The following is a 20,759-nucleotide window of genomic DNA, read 5'->3' on the forward strand; positions in this document are numbered from 1 at the left end:
TTTTATTTTATTCATCAATCTCTTATCAAGTGGCTTCTCACCTTAATGGAAGTGTGATAATTTATTATGGAATTCATTCGTTCATCCTCGTTCGAATGTGTATTGTAAAGACTATATGTTGCAATTTCTATCCGTTGATTCAATTTGCCTATCTGTCTATCAAGATGCTAACGGATGTCACCCTCTTCAGGATGGCTCCGCCAACGCGTCAGAATCCGGAACACAATGAAGGGAGTCAGGCGAACCCTCCGCCACCACCTCCGCCTCCGGAGGCATGGCAAGCTATCATGGCAGCCACCAACGCCAATGCTCAGATGATTTTGCAACTCTTGCAAGAACGCACCCAAGGGCAAGTCGTGCCTCGACACGTGGGAGATATAGCCGCATCGTGGGCGTTACACAATGGTAGCCTCTCAATGTCTGGATAAAACAACGCAAGCATACGAGACAGGAAAATTTGGTACGGGTAATCATTAGTACTGACTACTGGTGCCTAGCTTTCAGTTACAACAAGGTAGACTAGAACCAGTTTAGCAACTAAACTGAAGAGGGGGTCCGATACAGTTCTTATCCCTAAACATCAACCATCGATTTCCATTTTGTCCTCCGGCTTTACAGTCGAAGGCCCGACACCGTTCGCCGCCACAACGCCTGCATCTTGTGGAGGCTTGGCTTCTTCGACACTGGCATCTACCACTTGCTCTTTGGGGGTAGCAGCACCGTTCTCTTGGACTCTCAAGACCCGATCAACGTCCTCGCATACTTTCTCGAACTGATGGAGGCTGTTGGCTAGACTCGCAGAGGCTGCCTTGTCACCGCAGAATGAATTGAGTGCACGTGGGCCGCTGTCTTCAAGCACACCGCACATCTGCAAGCATAAAGACAACGGTCAGTCAAGGAAACTATACATACACTTCGGAAGGGGAATAGGCATGTTAAGTCGTTCGCTCATGAACACTCGGTTCATTAGGTACCTTGTTGTAAAGATGGGAAAGGTGTGCCTGGTCAGTTGAGCCATCAGAAGCCACTTCTTTGGCAGCTGGAAAGAGGGACACACTTAATGAATAAGCAATGGACATTAACTCACGGAATATACAGTAAAATAAAATGGCATCTATTTAAGTATCACCACACACTATAGCTGTAAGGCAACAATAGACAGGGGAACATCCTGAACCAACAGAGGTAAACAGAGTTGAGGAGTTGCCACAAATCCAGTGATGATACAAGGCTAAAAATACGAACACTAGCAAGAGCACAGAACAGTCAAATGCAATTTACAAGTCCACTGAAAGAACTACCTATACTGCTAAGATCCCAGGCTAGTCCAAGAACACAAACCTTACATACAAACCTTAGAATACATGTGATAACTAAAGAAAGGTGTGCAAACACAGGCATATCTGCATAGAGAAGAAAATTAAGAGAGAAAGATCACTTACAGATTGGTACAAGAGGGGGAAGTTCTCTCAACACTTCACTGATATCTGGAGCAGCTGGGCTATGTCCCATAGGAACATTTTGTTCAGTAAGATCATCAGGAACAGGAGTATTTGTTTTTATCTGCAAAACCAAAAGATATGACTTCAATAATTGCTGTACAACAAAGATTAGTCTCAGTGTATGTTTACGACAGAGATCATGCGCCATACCACGGCATATTCAATGTCCAAGCATTTTTCCAGAATATGGTATCTCTTTCTGATAAACTCAACAATCTTTCTCTGGATGTCCCTGTATTGAGATAAGCTCGTTGGGTTCACCTGCACTTCCTGTGTGTTTTCCAGATTTCCCTGGAAAAAGCATTCAACTAAAATAAATCAAATGGCTCACAGCCTTCTGCTTTTAGTTAGGAAATTGATGTGTGCGCGCACTAACATTTGCCTCATTGTTTGACTGAGAACTAATCAATTCATTAGCAGAAGGAAGATTAAGCTCCCGTCGAGCAGTTTCAAATAGCCCGTTATCTCTGTCATCTGATATGTACTGCCACCTGGCATACCCGTGCCTAATGAAAGAAAAACCAAAATCAGTATCATAGATGCTATATTGTACACCAGCTATGTTTGTGCAAAAAAGAAACAAAAAGAAGATAAATAATGCATTTTTCGTTAATTAAAACAGAAGCAAAACAGTATGAATATATTAAAACACACCATTCTCTTTGAGGGGCGCAAAATTCATACTTTAATTCTTAATCCAGGAGGAAAAAGAATTACATTCCTATAAGAATTGAGAAAGGAGAAAAAATGTTCTCGTGTAAAACCAGCTAGGGCCCAAACCCTCTCTCTCTGGGTAGCATGAAGTTAAGCACGCAAGCCAACTGCACCAATGACTGATTATGTTCTTTACATGAAAATAATTATACAAGCAAATTGGCCAATTAGTACAAATATATACCAATGAAGTACTCCCTCTGTAAACTAATATAAGACATTTTAGACACTTACACAAGTGTCCAAAACATCTTATATTACTTTACAGAGGTAGTAGTATTTTATGGTACGTGCATTACTGCCATTTGTGCTTGCCATATATACTTTACTTAAAACATTTAAACAAAGCATGCAGTCCGACTTGTGACTTGAGACCTCAGCTGGGTTGAGCTAGGTCTCATAATATTGAGACAAAATCCATAGTTCTTAAAGAATCAATCTAGTCGCAAAACTTGCTCAGGTCAATTGGCTAGTTACATGAGGCATATAGAATACTGAACAGTACTTATGGTAACGAACAGGACATATAAAATGGATGCATACTTTATTAATGCTTTCAGTAACAGTAGATCATGTTCCCCTTTCCATATTCTTCCACCTGATAAGCCAGTAAATTCATGCAACAAGTAGTTGGGGAAGAGTTTTGTAATTTTTCCTTGCTCCATGGCAGCCACCTGGGACCATAAAAACAGCACAATGTTCAATCGCTATCTACGTTATTGACGAGAGAATCATGTATTGAAGTAATATTATTCTATAAAATCTACAAGGACAAGGGATCACAGAAATCACACGATTACCTGGCTTGTAAACTAACAATCAAGAACAGTGCCATTTCATAAATACATAACAAGGTAAACTACTGAAATTTCAGTCCAAATAGTTTATCTGCTAGGCCTGGCATGTTTATCCTAAAAAAATGATTTTGATCTTGCATATTAAAAATCAGACAAACAAACTATATGCAATTGTAAGAATTTTTACTTCAGTAGATGACTTTAAAAGAGGGTTTTAGGGCAGGTGCATGCAATTGTAAGCCTTTTAGTGCAGTAGATGACTTTAAAAGAGGGGTTTAGAGCAGTTGAACGAAAATCCAGGTAAAAAAAGGGACACTGACAGTTTGACTGGAATATGGTGAGAACCAATTCACCACGGTCAAGCACGACCCAAGAATCCTAAGAACCATGTTTGTGCTATAAACAATCACAACTCACAGCTTATGAGCTTGGGCAGTCGATAATTTCTCAATTGTTTTTAATGGTTAGATGCCGAATTGCCAATACCAACTGTCACATACATACTACTACAAAATATAGAATATATTCCCTCCGTCCCAAAATAAGTGTCTCAACTTTGTAGTAACTCTAGTGCAAAGCTGTACTAAGGTTGAGACACTTATTTTGGGACGGAGGGAGTAGTTGACAGTCATAATTTGGAACCAAATAACGATAATTGGCTTAGTTGAAATATATGCAGCAGAATGCTACCGCTTTCCATGAAAATGGCTTAATTGCAACCTAAGCAATCAAGTGTGAACACATAAGGATGCAGTATATATTTGGCATTGCCAGTAAAAGCAAGGCATATGTATTTACACTGATGCAATACCTTAAAATATGTGATGTCCTGCTGTTTAAACCATATGCAGACCATATTACATTAAATTAATGGGGCTTGCTTAACACCACAGAAATAAAAACAACTTCATGTTTTATTTATTCATTTGCGACTAAACAGCTTCATTGTTTCAGCCACACACTCCAAAAATAGTCTAGTTTTGGAGTTAAGCCCGAACGATACAAGAGAGTGCCCTAAAGTAAAGCTGAGCACATAATGCATGATATTATGAACATATACCTTCTCCTCCACAAGTGATATTTTGGCTAGCCTTACCAATGTCTCATCAGCACGCATTTCCTTCGGCACACCATCTACATTTATGCATATGGGGTTAAAAGTAAGCATAAATGAAAATGAATGAAATTGGTACTAAGCGGCATATACCTGCATAGGTTGGTGAGTCATTTGTGTCCTCTACAAGATGGGCCATGACAAGCTCACCATATCTACAAGAACCAATATGGATAGGGTTCATATTACAGAAATAATTAAATGTGGAAACTAGAAAGAGCAAATAAAAAGAGGGAACAAAACTGGCCCAGAATACTGCTTCTTGAACGAGAACAGGCTAGGATTTATCCAGAAAATAACTTTTAACATGGAATACTACACCATTTTGCTCACTTTGTGAAATGGTATATGAGGTCTCTCTGATTGCAAGTAATCTTATCCAAGGTTTTTGTAACATAGCTTGCAGAAGGCAAACATCACAACATTCCATAGGAACATTAGAGCAAACATGTCTATGATCAAATTATTAAAAAAAATACTTATGCTTTCCAGTACCAACATGATTACAAAAAGGAACATCTATGGCCACAAAACTACAGCACAGCTTTCTGTGATGCATGAATCATAATACTAAAGGTACAGAACTATGCATCGTCCACGAAAACGGATACTTGAACTTCAGACACTCATCGAAATTGACATTTCAAGGCTTAAGTTGGTATAACCATGGTTGTCAGCTGAAGAGAAATCCAGAATCACGAGTCAATATATACTAAGTGGACAGAAGCCAATTCTTATGTTTATTATCATAATTATTTAAGATATCTCAGGCAATCCCAATGAACAAATAAGAAAGAACATTGCTGGTTTAAATAACAGATAATTGGTCCAACTTGTGTTTACAAGAATGCCAATTATATTCTGGCACCTGAACAAATATACTTTGCAATCAATAATACTGAGATAACAGTAGGGCATACCTCTGAATTTCCTCGACACTTTTCCCCTTCAAACGAGGAAGATACTCTTTCCAATCATAGTTCTGAAAACCATACCTGCAAAGTTGAATGGGAAAAATCATTGACCATGAAAAACAACACGCCACACATTAATGTTCTTCTACTAGTACTCCCTCTGTAAAGAAATATAAGCACGTTTAGATCACTAAAGTAGTGATCTAAACGCTCTAATATTTCTTTACGGAGGGAGATTACTGAGATTGGAAGATAAAACGGTGTTCTCAAGGCACAAATGAGGATACTTAATCTGGACCAAAAATATACTTCTTTGGGGTACAAAGATAACTGTTAGAACATAACATGGAAGCAGACAACAAAAAGAAAACCATGTCATTCAAACATGTGCACAAAAGAAGGATTTAGAACTGTTCCAAGCTTGACGACATAGCATATTTTTTAACATCATTTTTATATAACGATATTCCTCAGTAAGTGGGAGGGGGGAAGGAGGAAAGGGGCTAAAACTTCTAGTTCGATCAGCATCACCTAAAGCAATAACAATGCTTGCATGTATGCAGTTATATAGGGTAAAGCAGTGAGCACCTTAGCCTAAAGATCAGAAAAAGAAAAAAGTACATATTTTGAACTAACCTCATGAGTGTCTGTAGGAATTGTGTTCGTTGAACGTGATTGAATCCATAAACTTTTAAAGCACGCCCTTCACCCTCCATCAAAGGGAGTGAATCTACATTACCTGGTGAAGATGTATCGGAGGTAAAGAACAATATTTATAAGTAGCAATAAATAATAGTAAATGATAACACAGAATATACTGTATATAATTTCATTACGTGAGTTTTTCTTAGAATACTGAGCCTTCCTCCCAGAAACATTTGCTGGTAAACTCGTGTCATTATCCGACACATCATCATCATAGGAGTAATCCTCGTCTTCAGAACTTAACTCGTGCAGGCCAGTAATGTCATCCTCATCAGCAGCAGCCATCTATGTATGATACAAGAAAAGAAGGGCTCATTAGTCTTTCATTGATTAATATGCATATGCACGATGCTACCAATTTATTCAAAATGGCATCCATATAATTTGCACATTTCTCAATAGGAATTACTAGTTTGTGAAGAGCAAGAAATAAGAAAAAAAATCGTGGTTCGAGGTCTGAAGCAAAAGACCACCTATCATACTAGGGAGGAAAAAATACAAAAGGGGGAGGACTCAGAGACGTTCACCGACAACCAACATCCTCAAAAGTGCAAGAGATCTCCAGCAAACGCCCCTCCAGCAGGCACGCCATCGCTGCTCATGATCTAAATCCCCTTCCTCACATGCCAAATCTAGCGTGTGCTCCTGGGTTAGCCAATGACCAACCACCCCCTCCCCTCCCGACATTTCCTCTTCCTCTCTACCAAAATGAGGTTCCCTGTCCAGCCAGCTCCCCCCATCACTGCACTTCTTTGCCGCCGCCGTGCTCACCCGTCACCTAGAAGCCCGCTCGGCCCAGTAAAGCAGTTCAGCCATGCTGACGAGTCATGGGGAGGGAACAGCTGGGAGGAGAGGGGGCCCTGTAGTCAGGGCTGCCTGGTGGCTCTTCCCCCGCTGACGCCCTCCCGTTCCACAGGCCTCTTTCGAGGTTCTTTCGACGTTCTTTACCCCCGCCGTCACCCACCAGCAGTCGGTGTCGAGTGGCCCCAGTCACCATCATCTTCCCTTGCCATCAGAGCCACCGCCATCATCAATGTGCACAGGGCGGCGGCGTGCTGCTGGCACCGCATGTCTTGGCTGTCCAGCAGTGACGGCTGCGGGACGATGCAAGGACAGGAGGTCAGGGAAGGAGGGGCAGAAGGTGGGGGACGAGGAAGCATGATTGCCACGCGGGACCGAGACAGCAGAAGCGGTAGATGAGGATGGGTGGCAGCCACTGTTGCTTGTCAGGAGGAACCTGGAGAGGATGATGAGCTGGTGGGGGTGGGCTGAAAGGGGGAAGGGGGAGCAAGGTGCGCTGAGTGAGGTGGGGGGTGGAAGCTGGTCAGGGTGAAAGGAGGAGAGGGAGATGAGGACGAGCTGGTCGGAGTGGGCATGACCACAAGAAGATGAACAGCGGGATGAGGTGCGGGCCAGAAGAAGGGGGAGTGGTGGTGGTGTTATGACTCGTGACAAATAAAGGGAGACCATAGAAAACGGGGGATATTGGGGTATTTTAGAACAAGGGAAATGGGAGAGACAACAGAGAAGAAGATTACTTATCATTTGTCAAGCTTTTGGCATCTATTCAGAAATAAGCAGTTAGAAATATAACCGTTGCAAAAACATTGTTTTTCATAGGGTATTGTTAAAATATAGTAATGGAATAGTCTGTTGGAGTGTGAAGATATGGAGGGAGAATATTTCCGGACGGACACTCCATATGGAAATATGGAGATGCTCTAGCTGCAATAACAACTGTCTACTATGTGTTCTACTTACATAGAAGTAACATCATAACCTATAGATTTAACAACAATAAAATCTTACATAAATGTAAGGTTTCAGTAAGAATGCGAATCTAAAGAAAAATAAAAAAGTTAATGAAGACTAGTATAGAAAGGTTACCTGCTTGCGGCTTCTTTTTCCTTTTCCCATAGCAATTTCTTCTACTTCTTGCTCAACGCATCTGTCTTTCAATAATTCTTCCCAATAGTTTGCTTTATTGGATGCGGCTTCAGCTTCCGCTTTTTTGCGTGCCTCCTCTTTTGCTGCTAAAGCTTTAGCCTCATCTATGTACTCGAAGTTCGCAACCTGGCACATAGTAACACGAGAGTTAGTGCTTATTAGCAGCATATGCCCCAAAATCAGAACGCTAGTGGAGAAAATGTGAATGAAGCAACAGAAAGACACATTGTGCACATTATTTACAGAATGCTTTGGAAAGCACTCCCCCGAGTAGACTTTAAAGGCAATGGCAAAACTAACATGCTGATATAATGTTCAGGTATTGTGAATGCATGCCCACTTTTTTTTTAAAAAACTTAGGAGGTGTTTGGCAACAGAAATGGTAACGTTAACGTAATCAGATCACAGCGCTTAAGGAGGTGTAATGAACTTTTTCCAAGTTTGTTTGGTTCACGTCCAGGTAAAGGAATTGATAACCATCGCTATGCTCTTGCTCCGCCCAGATTTCAAGTGCCACCAGCCGTCTACAAAATCAAGCGCCGCCGGCTCTGGGATCTTGTGCGCCACCGGCCGCCACCAATCTCAAGAGCCGCCGGCCCTTCCCGAACGTAAGCGCCGCCGGCTGCTCCAATCTCCGCAAGCTCTGGGATCTTGTGCGCCACCGGCCGCCACCAATCTCAAGAGCCGCCGGCCCTTCCCGAACGAAAACGCCGCCGGCTGCTCCAATCTCCGCAGGAACTCAAAGGGGATCGGGGAGGCACCGGCGCCGGACTCAAAGGGGATTGGGGAAGCGGCGGCGGACGAGAATGAGGGGATCGTGCGGGGAGGAGGGGGTCGTAGGCTCGGTACCGCAACATTACCAGTGGGGTGTGAGCGGTATCAATGTATAACTGGGGCGGACCTGTTTACAGTGTGGTGCTTCCAAACACAAGTAACGTTTTTCCTTTAAGGTGTAAACAGGTGACGGGCAAAAATTTGTGAAACAAACACCTCCTTAATGCATGCCCACTTTTTTAAAAAAAAACTTAATGCATGCCCACTTCTTTAAAAAGAAACTTAATGCATGCCCACTTTATCTCTTGATGATTTGACAACCACCAAATTTATTGACTAAACATAAAAATTAATGGTTAATAAAATTTTATATGTGACCATTTTCAAGACCGTTTCACCTTACATGGTAAGAAAAACAATAGACCATCTACTTATCTCACCCACCAAGACGCTCAGTGGTTAGATGAATAGTAATACAGTAAGGTGGAGAATTCAAGACAGACAGATGGCAGCTACAGTTCCTTAGGTTGGAAATGAACATATTAGTGCAAAACAGACAAGATATGGTGTGCCATTACCCAATAAGATGACCACATAAGCAAGTAACAAATAAAGAGAAGTATATATTGGCCCCTTGAATTCTTCAAAACATCCAGGTTAAGCCTAAACTAACAAACCATCTATTGTGCAGCACTGGACAACATCAGCAACGTAAACAGCATTTGAAGTTGTACTCACTGTGAAGCATCAGGGAGCCATGTCATATTTCAAGGTTGAATCAGAAAATTTGACGAGTTCAAGGGTAATTTGTACTTTTTCCAGCAGACAATAAAAGTAGAGATTACAGCAAATAATTTGAAGAGATTAATCCAAAGGTGCAAGTTCATTTTGCAGCCCTCAATTTTTTCCATGTTCGGAAAAGACCTCTGACCCAAAACTGCTAGGTATTCACTCTTATTATCCGAACTGTTCGCTTTTCCCCTAGGCTGTTCTATTTGTCGTTTTCACCATGCTGACTGGCACAGCCCTGGCTTCGGCATGCATGACTATGTGATGGGGCATCTTAAGGAACAAGAAGAAGGATAAACGGGACGTTGAATATGGCTACCTATGGATGCGAATATGGCTACCATGTCAGTGAAACATGTACATGTAGATGCCACATTAACCAAACCATGGTGGTCTTGGTTTTGAGGGTGTTTTGACTGGTTTTAGGATTTGAGTGGCCAAAGCGAATGGTGTTGAAGTTGAGGCCTTGAGGGTGTTTTTTGGGACTTGAAGAATTGAGTCAGGGAAAATGAACATCCTAATTAAAATGAAGAGGCCCCCTATGCTTTATACTTATAATAATGAGATAACACCTCGGTACCTTGAAACCTTTCAGAAATTCGTCATCTTCTTCATCTTCCAAATATTCTTCCTCGTCGACTTGGTCACGGTCCAATAACCTGTGAGGCCAGTAACAAAGAATCTGTCATCCAATGCAATGCACTCTTACCACATAAAGATATAGTGCAAAATGCCACTAAAACATTTTAAAATAAACGGAGACAATTTTCATATAGGGTTCGCCTGTTTGTATGTTCTCTAAAAAATGTCATGCAAGGTCTGCTTGGCCCCAATTCTGTTGTTTCGCCGTTTAGCACAGATGCTTACGAGATCGTGTGCTAGGGATTTCTGGCCCCGACCCACGTCTCTCACCTGGCAAAGCAAGATCTTCTTTTTTTTGCTAACAAACACAATGCTATTGCCAATGGCTCACGTATACTAGCTCTGGATCCAAACGCATCCATGCTTTGCATAGAGGACGGCTCGAACGAAATAAGTGAGATTACTATAAAAGGAGAAGAAAATAAAGAAATTCAGATGAAACAATGAGACTAAACAAGTGAACAATTTGCTGAATTTCTTCTTGTGAAGAGGATGACTCAAAGCATGAATTGGCCCTTTACTACAGCGCTTGAGTATGAAATTTAGCCAGACTTCCAAACATATTGAACACTATCTACAGCATACTCCCTCCGTCGGAAATTACTTGTTGCAGAAATGGATGTATTTAGACATATTTTAATTCTAGATACATCCATTTTTATCCAATTTTGCGGCAAGTAACTTGGGACAGAGGGGGTATTTGTTTTCAAAACAAAGAAAGTGCTTACCTATCTATTGCAGCATTATCATAATGTATTTGGCGGGACTTTCCAGCTTCATCCTCGTCATCATCAAAAAGTTCTTTTGACCCATACCGGATAATATCATCTAACTCCTCCTGGAAAAGGGGACAGATTGATGATTTTTACTTGGCGTTTAAAAATAGATATAACAGGTAAGGCCAGATTTCCGAACATATTGAACACTATCTACAGCATTGATTAACACTTCACAAAGAAACTTAGGTCCATCACAGCATCGCCTGATCACCCACCCCAGCTAACATATAATCTAAGCTACATGCAGAATGATTTTGAAACAAAAACAATTCAAATTTTTGCATGTGTCAAGTAGTAACTAATAAGAAATCACACATATCACCACAGTTTCAAATCAGGTAAATCACAAGTGTATGCACCTGGTGTGGCCAAAAAGCAATTAACTACCATATCTGATACCAGTAGAAGCTAATTGATAGGTGTCGCAAAAAACAGTTACTTGGTAAGCATAAAAAAACACAGTAGAAGACATCTAAATGGGCTTGATAATCATCAATCGTAGCAACAGGTGTCAAAGCTTGTAGGCCATGTGAAATGTAACATAAGGCAATGATCGCGATAGAAACCAGGTGCTACATGCACCATAGAGACTTTGATTCTGCATTTCAGTCCATGTCACACCAGTAAGAGAAGATAGCACGTAATTAGTCAATGTGTGATGTCATAGGCATGAAGTTGTATCTAAGTAAAACCATAAATGCTCAAAAAAAATGATATTTCTTAACGCCTATGAATCATTAGAATCGCAATCCATGCAGTTACCTGATTGACATTGCTAGCCTTTGTGAGTCTCCCAACAACTAAGTGTTCCAGTATCATCTTTTTCTTTGTAAGCTGCATCATTCGCTCCTCAATTGTACCTCGACTAACAAGTCTATATATCATAACCTGCAGGGAAGACGAGATTTAGAAAAAGGCTAAGAACCAGCGCGCGGACACACAAAAAGAAACAATTCAATAGGACATAAGCAGCTTTGGTCAGATACCTTGCTAGTCTGCCCTAAACGATGGGCTCTTGCCATAGCTTGTAGATCCGCGTGTGGATTCCAGTCACTGTATGTAAATGTAAGATATAGGTTACAGAAGATTTCAGAATATAAACTTTGTTGTTTAAACAAGGAGATCGATTCACCTGTCATAGATAATTACAGTATCAGCCGTTGCCAAATTTATACCCAGGCCACCAGCTCTAGTAGAAAGAAGAAAGCAGAACCTAGTAGAAGTCTTAGCATTGAAGCGATCTATTCGTATCTGCCTTTCAGCGCCACCTATCTTGCCATCAATACGTTCATAGCTCCATTTCTAAAACACGTGTGATGTTTAAAATAAGGTACATGAGATGAACTAGCGAGCATAATAATTAACAATTGATACAACGGGAAAATAGTTAAAATACCCTGTAGCTTAAATAATCCTCCAGTAAGTCCAACATATGTTGGAACTGTGAATAGATAAGGACTCTATGACCCTGCTCTTTCAGCTTCACCATCATCTTGTCTAATAGTTGCATCTTTCCAGAAGAATCTAAAAGCCTCCTGCAAAATTAAAGGAACAAAAGTTAATGCTATATAGAACATAAATTTCGATCAGTAGATTTACTGAGTGATGGAAGATATCTAGACAAAAGTTAATTAGTCTAATTAACATAGGAACAAATTGAAAGGAACCTTAGACATATAAATAACATCATATGAGCATCATAGCAGATTATACGGAGGTTTTACTCTAGCTGGAACAAAAGATTACTGTAGACTACCTAAGCAATTGGCAAAATTTGCTTATATTTTTCGCTGGCATATAGTATATTTTTATTTATGACATACTATTAAAAGATAAAGTGCAAGTCTATGATAGATTGGACAACTCCAGCGGCGTATGTGTTCTCGTGTGCAATGAAAAGATCAGATTAATAGACACCATGTCTAAAATAAGTGAAATAAAAGGTCAAAGCTCAGAATGTTTGACACTTTTTTTAAGGAAAACCTCTTGGCGCACTTTATTGATGATTAAATAAGATTACATCGTTCATTAGATACAAGAACAACAGCAATGCCCAAGAAGTGAACTCAGAGAAGTGCAAAAAAACGGAAAGAACTTCGCCAGGACAGCAGTAAATCTGAAGGAGCAACAACAGAAAATCTGGAGCATAAAGAAAAAAATCAGACTTCAACAAACAAACAACCAAGTACCTTAAACCTTCTTCTGGGCTCGCAGGCTCAGTATCAGGTTCATCCGTCATGAATCCATGGCAACAAAGTTTGCGCAGCTCCATTACGACATTTATAAGGGAAACCTGTAATAAGACAACAATGAATTGTCAATCCAGAACAGACCGATACAAACCATAAAATGGAAATTAAAATTACAACTATTACATGTCCACCACCACGACGAGATAACACGGCGTAGTTCTTGGTGAGAATTGCCTTGTAGTATTCTTTCTGTTTGCTTGTCAGCTCGACTCGTAAAATCAGCTCCTTTTTTGGAGGAAGTTCCTTCATAACATCTTTCTTGAATCCTGTTTGTACCACACAGGCAACAAGGTTGAAATTACATCCGTTAGAAAAACTCAAACAGAATTTGATTTATATCTTACTTCCAGCAGCTTTACTTTTGAGTTTACCAAACTAATTCTACTCAGGATATACTGCACCTCATGTAACATTTGCAAAACATATGCCACAGTAACAGAAAGAGTGGAAGAACAACCATGCCACATCATTTCAGTATGTAATAGACAGAAATCTGATGATATACCTACTTCTACGTTTCTTTTATATGTATTTATTACTCCCTCCGTTCCATATTAGTTGTTGCTGATTTAGTACAACTTTGTAATATATCAGCGACAACTAATATGGAACGGAGGGAGTACCATTTTTGTCAGATCCCGCATATTACATGAATATGCAAAGATTGTGGATTTTCATGGTATGCATATTACATCAGAATGTGTGCAAAGATCAGCTAAAATTTCTGCGCCACCATTCAGACCATTATAAACTAAAACAAAGAAACATTCTGACTCCAGATATCAATGGCAGTACAACGATCAAGGACAATGAAAAAGGATTAAATAACTAGTGCTAAGTCTAACTCATTTACAGATCATTTAATTGATATGAGTAAAAACCATATGCCCAGCAGAAACAAACGATCAAATGTATTCATACTCCGAAGAAGGTGTGGCTTCAGCATTCCATGGAGCTTCTCGACTTGCTTGTCTTGGTTGATATCCTTAAACTCCTCTTGGAGATCAGATATACTCCCAAACTACAAATGTAAGTGCCATAACATTACAGGATAGAAGTATAGAACGTAACATTAAATGCAATAGGAGATTAAAAGATTGGTCAGCATATGCTAAAAGCTAGGAAAGTGTATATCATGGACCACAGTAAAATCAAGACAATTTAAAATAGGACAGACAGAATGCCTAATGGGCTAGTGTCAAAACAAAATAACAAATTTAGCATGAAAATCTTTAAGTGGACCAAACAACTTTGAAATATAAAATGGAAGTGACGGAGAATCTGCTAATCTTACAGTTTCACCCTCGAGGAAGTGCATCAGCATGAAAAGCTCATCCAGGTTATTCTGCAGAAGAAGAAAAAAAGACAGGACAACAAATTTAGATGCACAGGATAAAGTCACAAGAAAACAATAGCATGCATCAAAAAAGTTTTCAAGTGAAAAAAAATAGCATGTGCAAACAAGCGGGATGAAAAATGAATGTAAATGATGCGTTATAAAATCATGTGTATATGTGAGAACAGTGTCAGGGTTCCTTAGATATTATTCAACACGCAATGTTCTGGTGCCTAACTCATGTTCACAAAACGGATATATTCAGACAAGTGCATTTATCTTGTTCACATACCGATGTGGTGATATATACAATTAATATCCTATTAGGACACTAAGCCCCTTAGATATCTTGCTATGGAAGATATATTGACAATGATAAGCACTGGTGAAAGTGTGCATACTCTCAAATAAACAAGGATATAGACTACAGACAATCAACGATCTGAGCATAAACACCGAGAAACCTCTAGATAAATAGTAATTGCAATTCAACAAGACTGCTAGTAGCCTTGAGCATGAACAAGAAATAGTTTTAAGTGCGGGAATACAGTACGATCGTTTGAATGTAGAGTAGTAACCTGAACTGGGGTCCCCGTTAAGAGAACACGATGTTGAGTATGATAATCCTTAAGTAGACCAAACAACTTTGAATCTTTGTTCTTCAAGCGGTGCCCCTCATCCACAATCTAAGATGCAACATTAATAATCAGGGACAAGTCAGTAAAAACATCAGGGTACAATCTAAGATAAAACATTAATAATCGGGGACAAGTCAGTAAAAACATCAGAGTACAAATAGCCTCCACAAAATGAAGAAACAGAATTACCATGCACTCCCATTCTATGGTTTTCAGGACTGCAGAATCCATGTTAATCATCTCATAAGATGTCAAAAGGACATCAAATTTTATTCTTGACTGCTTCTTTTCGTCATTAGATGAAGATGATTTATTTTTCTTCAGCTTCTTAGGATTATCTTTGGAATAGTAAAATTCATACTTCTTGATAATGTCACGAGAAGATCCAGATCCGAAATACATAATCTGACAACAATGAGGAGAAAAGTCAGAAAAAAATATATCTGTCTGGAATATACAAATAATGTATTTCGAATTAGTTCAACCCACGTACAACATTCATTTGAGGTGCCCAAGTTGCAAATTCACGCTCCCAATTTCGCAAGGTTGAGAGAGGGGCAACAACTAGATGGGGACCAAACTTGTCTTCAGACACAGAGGCCAGAAAAGCAATACTTTGTATTGTTTTCCCTGCATTTTTTTTGTCATCAATTTCTGAACATATAAATACAAAAGTTGGTAATACTAGCATCCTTGTTATAAAAGTATCTTACCAAGACCCATCTCATCACCAAGGATGACACGTTTATTAATAGACCATGAATAACGCAGAAAGTTTAACCCTTCAAGCTGATAAGGGTGTAGTGTGCCTTCAATAACCAGAAAATGATTCAAAGAACGAGCATGAAGACATGTCCCATTACATCAATATAGTCAACTAAATAGAAAAATGAGAATAATTCATGTTTAATAGCAGCATACCACCAGTAAGAAACTCGGGAGTCCCTTCAGCATGACGCATCGCACGATCGGCATTCTTACTCTTGTCAGTAGATTTCTTGCGCCTGGACAGAATCTCATTGTAGCGCTCAATCTGAGGTTGAAACACCGAGATGTCAGACTCACTTTCCCATGTGCATTCATCGTACGAAAGTTCCTTCCATTTCACATAGTACTCCCTTTCACCACTAGAGTTTTTTCTGTTCACAAAATACGAAACGATGTTACAAATATCAAGATATCAGTTGAGCTTTGCAAAATGGAAATGCATGGATACATGGGAGGAAGACAAAACGTGACACATTCGGATTACTGAGACCATCGTAAAGATATCACTATGATTGAAGAATGCTATTGTCATTTGAGTATTTGACTCTGGGCAATAACATGATACATTATGGAATAAATGTGATACTGTCCAATGACAGCTTCATATTTGGGTAACTGCCTGATCTCAGGATAAATGCCATAAACAATAACTATGATGACTGAACCTCGTTAATGTAAATTTATTAGTTTGTCAGATTAACCCACATACCTGCTAGCAAGGACCCTGTCAACAGTTGTCCATTCAGGCCTAATTGGAACATAGTCATCGTCAGATTTATCCGTCGACTCAAACTGTCTATTGAAGTTATTCAATCTAGTTTTCAACCGAGGGTGTATCTTCGCAGCCTCAAAATATTCATCTTCTGACACCCTGGTATATAAAGAAAGTCAACAGTTAAGAGAGGATAGACTGTAGGGAACAATTCTGCATTGAGCAAGGCAGGCAGGTGACTACCAAGTGCAGTGAATGTGTGATAATCCTTTCCATTTTATCAGATATTGCTTGACAGGTTTCTTATTTGATCCAGACTCCGAAGAACTAGTCTCTTCAGAAGCAACCTTCGTTTCACAATCTAATATCTTCTCCATCTCTGTCAGTGGGCTTACCTGAAAATCACAGACAGCATGCTTTGGTATACCAGCAATATCAATCGTAAGGTGAAAGAAAAATGGGTCAAGAGAGCAAACGCATACACATTCAGGGCAGCTCCACTTATCAGATGTGATATTTAGGCAAGGAACCAGACATTTCCGGTGAAATGCATATGTACATGTTGTACAAGATACAAGATTATCACTTAGCCCACATTTTCGGCAAGCATCTTCTTTCTGCACACAAAAATGAGCCAGCACTGAGTTCAAAATAAATACAGGACAACCAAAACTGGAGAAGAGGATATTAACAAACATGGAATCAAATGAATAATAGGAATCTGGAAAACGGAAGGTGCACCAACGGACATTTGAAACTCCACTATGTAGAGTTGTAGACAAACTACCAAGGCGATTTGAAGTGCAGATTAGCAAATGTGGACAGAAAATAACTATCTCTTCCAGTTATGAAAAACATAGAGCTAAGAGAAACCGCATGGCACAATGATATTAACACAAAATCAAAACTATCACAATCTCCTAAAATAGATAAAACCATGATTATTTATAGCACAGTGAGATCACCCAGGAGATTGACTTTGCACAAATTTCAATCCCATAGTAGTAAAATGCCAGCCAATCTCAATCTAAACTTAAAGCAACAAACCTAGATATGGCATATCTGAAAATGCAGAATAAGGTAAGCAGCGCCATTCCACTCAATTCATCAGAATTCTACTACTTCGGACAGATGGACACTTGCAGTTAAATACACAAATATTTAAATTGGATACTGAAGTATTGTTAGTTCAGTTTCATTCTTGTTCATATACTTGTCAACCAGGTACTACACATTCAAAGAGTCCAACTACATAGTTTATGTTGCTTCATTCTTTTTCGTCTGCCCGTTGTGTCGAGGTACTAGAGACATCCTGCCTGGTCATATAATGTAGAAGACATGCTTGGTAATTCTGTCTTGATATCTTCTAAAAAAGGATCCAAGCTTCTAACTCTAACTGTGCAATGGTGGCAGCAGGCCATCCACTCTGTCCCCATCTCCGCAAGGAAGGGCGCCTCTTCGATGATCATGCTCATGGCTTGGTAGATTTTTACACAGCGCCACACAGTCATCTTCCGCGGCACACAGCCCAACGTCGCTAGCCTACATGACACAGTCCAAGCTGAGGCCAGATCGTGGGTGAAAGCATGAGAATTGGGTCTCATAGCACTACTTACGGCACTGCCTACTTGTAGGGGTGTTGCGCTGTAAATTTGGCCATTGCCCTTCTTGGGCTTGTACAGAACCTATAAAGTAATGGCATGGTGGACAAGCTATACCAAAATGCGAATTAAAAATGCGGTAACTTTGTATTCTGAATAAGGAAAACCAGACCTGCCCATTCTATACCAAATATATATCAAGCTATTAACTAACGCTCCCTCCTTCCATTAATACTGGGCCACACTCCCAAATTGGTTTGCCCACAAATACTATGCCATTTCCCGTTCCCAGCGTTTTTTACCTCGTACTCCGATTGTTTTTATTGCCAACAGCCATGCATTAACTACAACAGGGGGAATGAAATCTGGGAAAACCATTAGCCCTGCATGTGTGTTTTTATTAGCTTAGCGAACAAGGGGATTTTGGCGGAAACAAGAAACTTAGTTGCCACAGTTGTCATGTCATAAAACGTACATTAGTCGGTTCTTTTCCTTTCCTTGGTATCTGACAATTTGGAAAATGGCCTTGTGTACATGGAAGAAGGGAGAATATATTAACGATGTGAAAGAATGCAGTAAACTTGCACCAAGATGTTAATTGTTAAGAAACGTCTGTGTAGTCCCTTCACTTCCAGCAGTGGTAATCTCTTGCATAGCACCGTGAGAGCCTAGAGCACCAATCCCAAACTACATATCCATCCTATTGCACAATGTCTGCAACGTCTGTGTACTCCACAATTCAGCATCCAAACGGTATCAAGCAAACGAATTATTCTAGCAAAATCATCCCTAAACTACCTCAGTAACCTGTAACCCTATGTAGCACCAGTCATTCCTCCCACCTACCTCAGTAACCTGTAACCCTATTCTACACCAGATCCCCAAACCAATTCCTCCCGCCTACCAAGAATTGAGCCATTTTCACAGCCTAACACCTAATTCACCAACTACTAGTAATCCTAACAGAACAGCATCGATTCCCTACTACCCACAGGCAGCTTCAAAAAAATCAGCACAAAAATTCGAATTAGACATGATGCGAAAACGGGCCGTCATCAGCCATACCGCGTCCTCGCGCTCGATCTGCTTGACAGGGGGGTCGCCATCCCGATCCTTCCCCTTCCCGTTCCCGCCGCGCGGCGGGAAGTCGTCGTCGGACTCATCTAGTGTGTAGCGGGGCCGCTTGTCCGACCGCACGCGCAGCCGCTCCACGAGGCTGCTCATCCCGCCGCCGGGACAGAAAAATACACTAAGCGGCGAGGCGGGGGCGAAGCTCCTGTGAAGAGCGCAGCAAGCGCCCTCACCACGGCGCCGACTCTAGCTCCGCCGCCTCGGAGTGGGCTAGGGTTTGGAGATTGGGATTCGGGGAGGGGCGAGCCCAAATTCGAGCGGAATTTATACCGCCGCGGGGCCTGGGCTGGAGTGCGGCGGGGGGCGCGTGAAAATGGAAGGTGGTGACGTGGGGGCGCTCGGCGCGTTGCTGTGGGCGGGGAGGGGCGGCGCGAGGGCGGCGAGGGGAGAGCGCGCTCTCTCTGACCCACGCGCGCGGAGGGGAGCGGGGGCGGAGGCAGTGGTAACGGCCACTGCCCAGGGAAGAAAGTCCTCGTACTGAACTATACAGGCTTTTTGCAGTGTAGCCCTTCTCCTATGCCTAAATCACCTCACGTTGCTCTAGGGCGTGGGATCCGGCATCCGAGCTGGATCTACGAAAGAAGCCATGGACGGTGGACTTGATTGAAAAGAAAGATCTTACCTGTGAACTATTTTGAAGAGGCGGAGAGCCGGAGGCTAGCGATGACGAGAGGCCGGAGATGGAGAAGCGAGGGGAGCGCCGCGGCGGCATGCCAAAGTACGAGGCAGATCTTACTTGTGGACTATTTTGAAGAGGCGGAGAGTCGGAGGTTAGCGACGACGAGAGACCGAAGATGGAGAAGCGAGGGGAGCGCCGCGGCAGCGGCATGCCAAAGTACGAGGCGGAGAGGATGCCAGTGGGAGACGGCGGCTAGGTTTCAAAGCTGGCTTTTATACTAGTTGTAAAAAAGACGGACGGGTGAGATTGCCCTGAGGTGAAGATCGGACGGTTGAAATTGCAATGGCCCTGGGAAGCCTCCTACTCATGTACGAATCAAAAATTGAGATAGATGGTGGACTTGATTGAAAAAAAAAAGATCTGACCTCTGGACTATTTTGAAAATAAAAATCTGCTTGAGAAAAAGAATGGTTTGCGTCAGTTACCTATTCTAGTTCATCCCGAGCTCGCCGGAGAAAAAGATAGACCCGCCATCTATCTTAGGGGGAAGCCATGTCCTCACTAGGGGGAGTCGCAAAACCCATTATCCATCTTAGAGGTGGGGCATGGGATCGCTGGAGGTTTTCTCCAGTGATGTGGGCTTAGAGGAGTGGTCGGGCGGTGGGGGAGGTTGACGAGAGGGCGGGGCGGTGAGGCGGTGTGCGGTAGCACCTGCCGGCCGTGTGGGAGGGGTAGGAGGATGGGCGGGGGAGGAACTGTCATCAGGAGGAAGAAGATGGGGAGAAGATGATGGTACTCTGTGGCATGATGGAGGTCGTTGGATCTTGATCCGATGGTCAAGAAATAAGTGACTGATGGAAACATTTTTCTTTTTCACGCACCTATTAAATAGACGGTCCCAAAAAAGAAATATTTGAACTATAGAAAAATATATAATTCCAGCCACATTCACTGATTGCAAGATTGGAAATTTTGTTGCCGGGTGCGATTGTGCGAAAAGCGTGAAAGATTTGTTTGCTTTAGTT

General features: G+C 41.3%; 1 protein-coding gene across 2 annotated transcripts; it reads right to left on the minus strand.

Annotated features, from left to right (window-relative positions):
- Positions 1-406: 406 nt before the first annotated feature.
- Positions 407-19,959, minus strand: LOC109782424 (CHD3-type chromatin-remodeling factor PICKLE). Of its 2 annotated transcripts, none has more exons than XM_045231757.1 (31): positions 19,738-19,959; positions 16,866-17,000; positions 16,627-16,778; positions 16,381-16,542; positions 15,825-16,042; positions 15,617-15,712; positions 15,397-15,533; positions 15,093-15,308; positions 14,844-14,951; positions 14,224-14,274; positions 13,851-13,950; positions 13,053-13,195; positions 12,867-12,970; positions 12,074-12,212; positions 11,810-11,979; positions 11,664-11,730; positions 11,440-11,565; positions 10,627-10,736; positions 9,837-9,915; positions 7,634-7,819; positions 5,878-6,031; positions 5,678-5,780; positions 5,048-5,122; positions 4,221-4,282; positions 4,074-4,147; positions 2,760-2,890; positions 1,879-2,008; positions 1,653-1,793; positions 1,443-1,563; positions 975-1,039; positions 407-868 (listed from the first exon to the last, which is right to left on the minus strand). In XM_045231757.1, the coding sequence occupies exons 1-31, from the start codon at positions 19,942-19,944 to the stop codon at positions 581-583; spliced, it is 4,050 nt and encodes a 1,349-aa protein (XP_045087692.1). In that variant the 5' UTR covers positions 19,945-19,959; the 3' UTR covers positions 407-580. The 2 variants fall into 2 exon arrangements, with proteins under 2 accessions (XP_045087692.1, XP_020196633.1); XM_020341044.4 differs by lacking the exon at positions 19,738-19,959 and adding an exon at positions 19,050-19,607.
- Between the last annotated feature and the right edge of the window lie 800 nt (positions 19,960-20,759).

The sequence above is a fragment of the Aegilops tauschii genome, chromosome 7, assembly GCF_002575655.3.
Source record: "Aegilops tauschii subsp. strangulata cultivar AL8/78 chromosome 7, Aet v6.0, whole genome shotgun sequence".
Classification (NCBI taxonomy): domain Eukaryota; kingdom Viridiplantae; phylum Streptophyta; class Magnoliopsida; order Poales; family Poaceae; genus Aegilops; species Aegilops tauschii.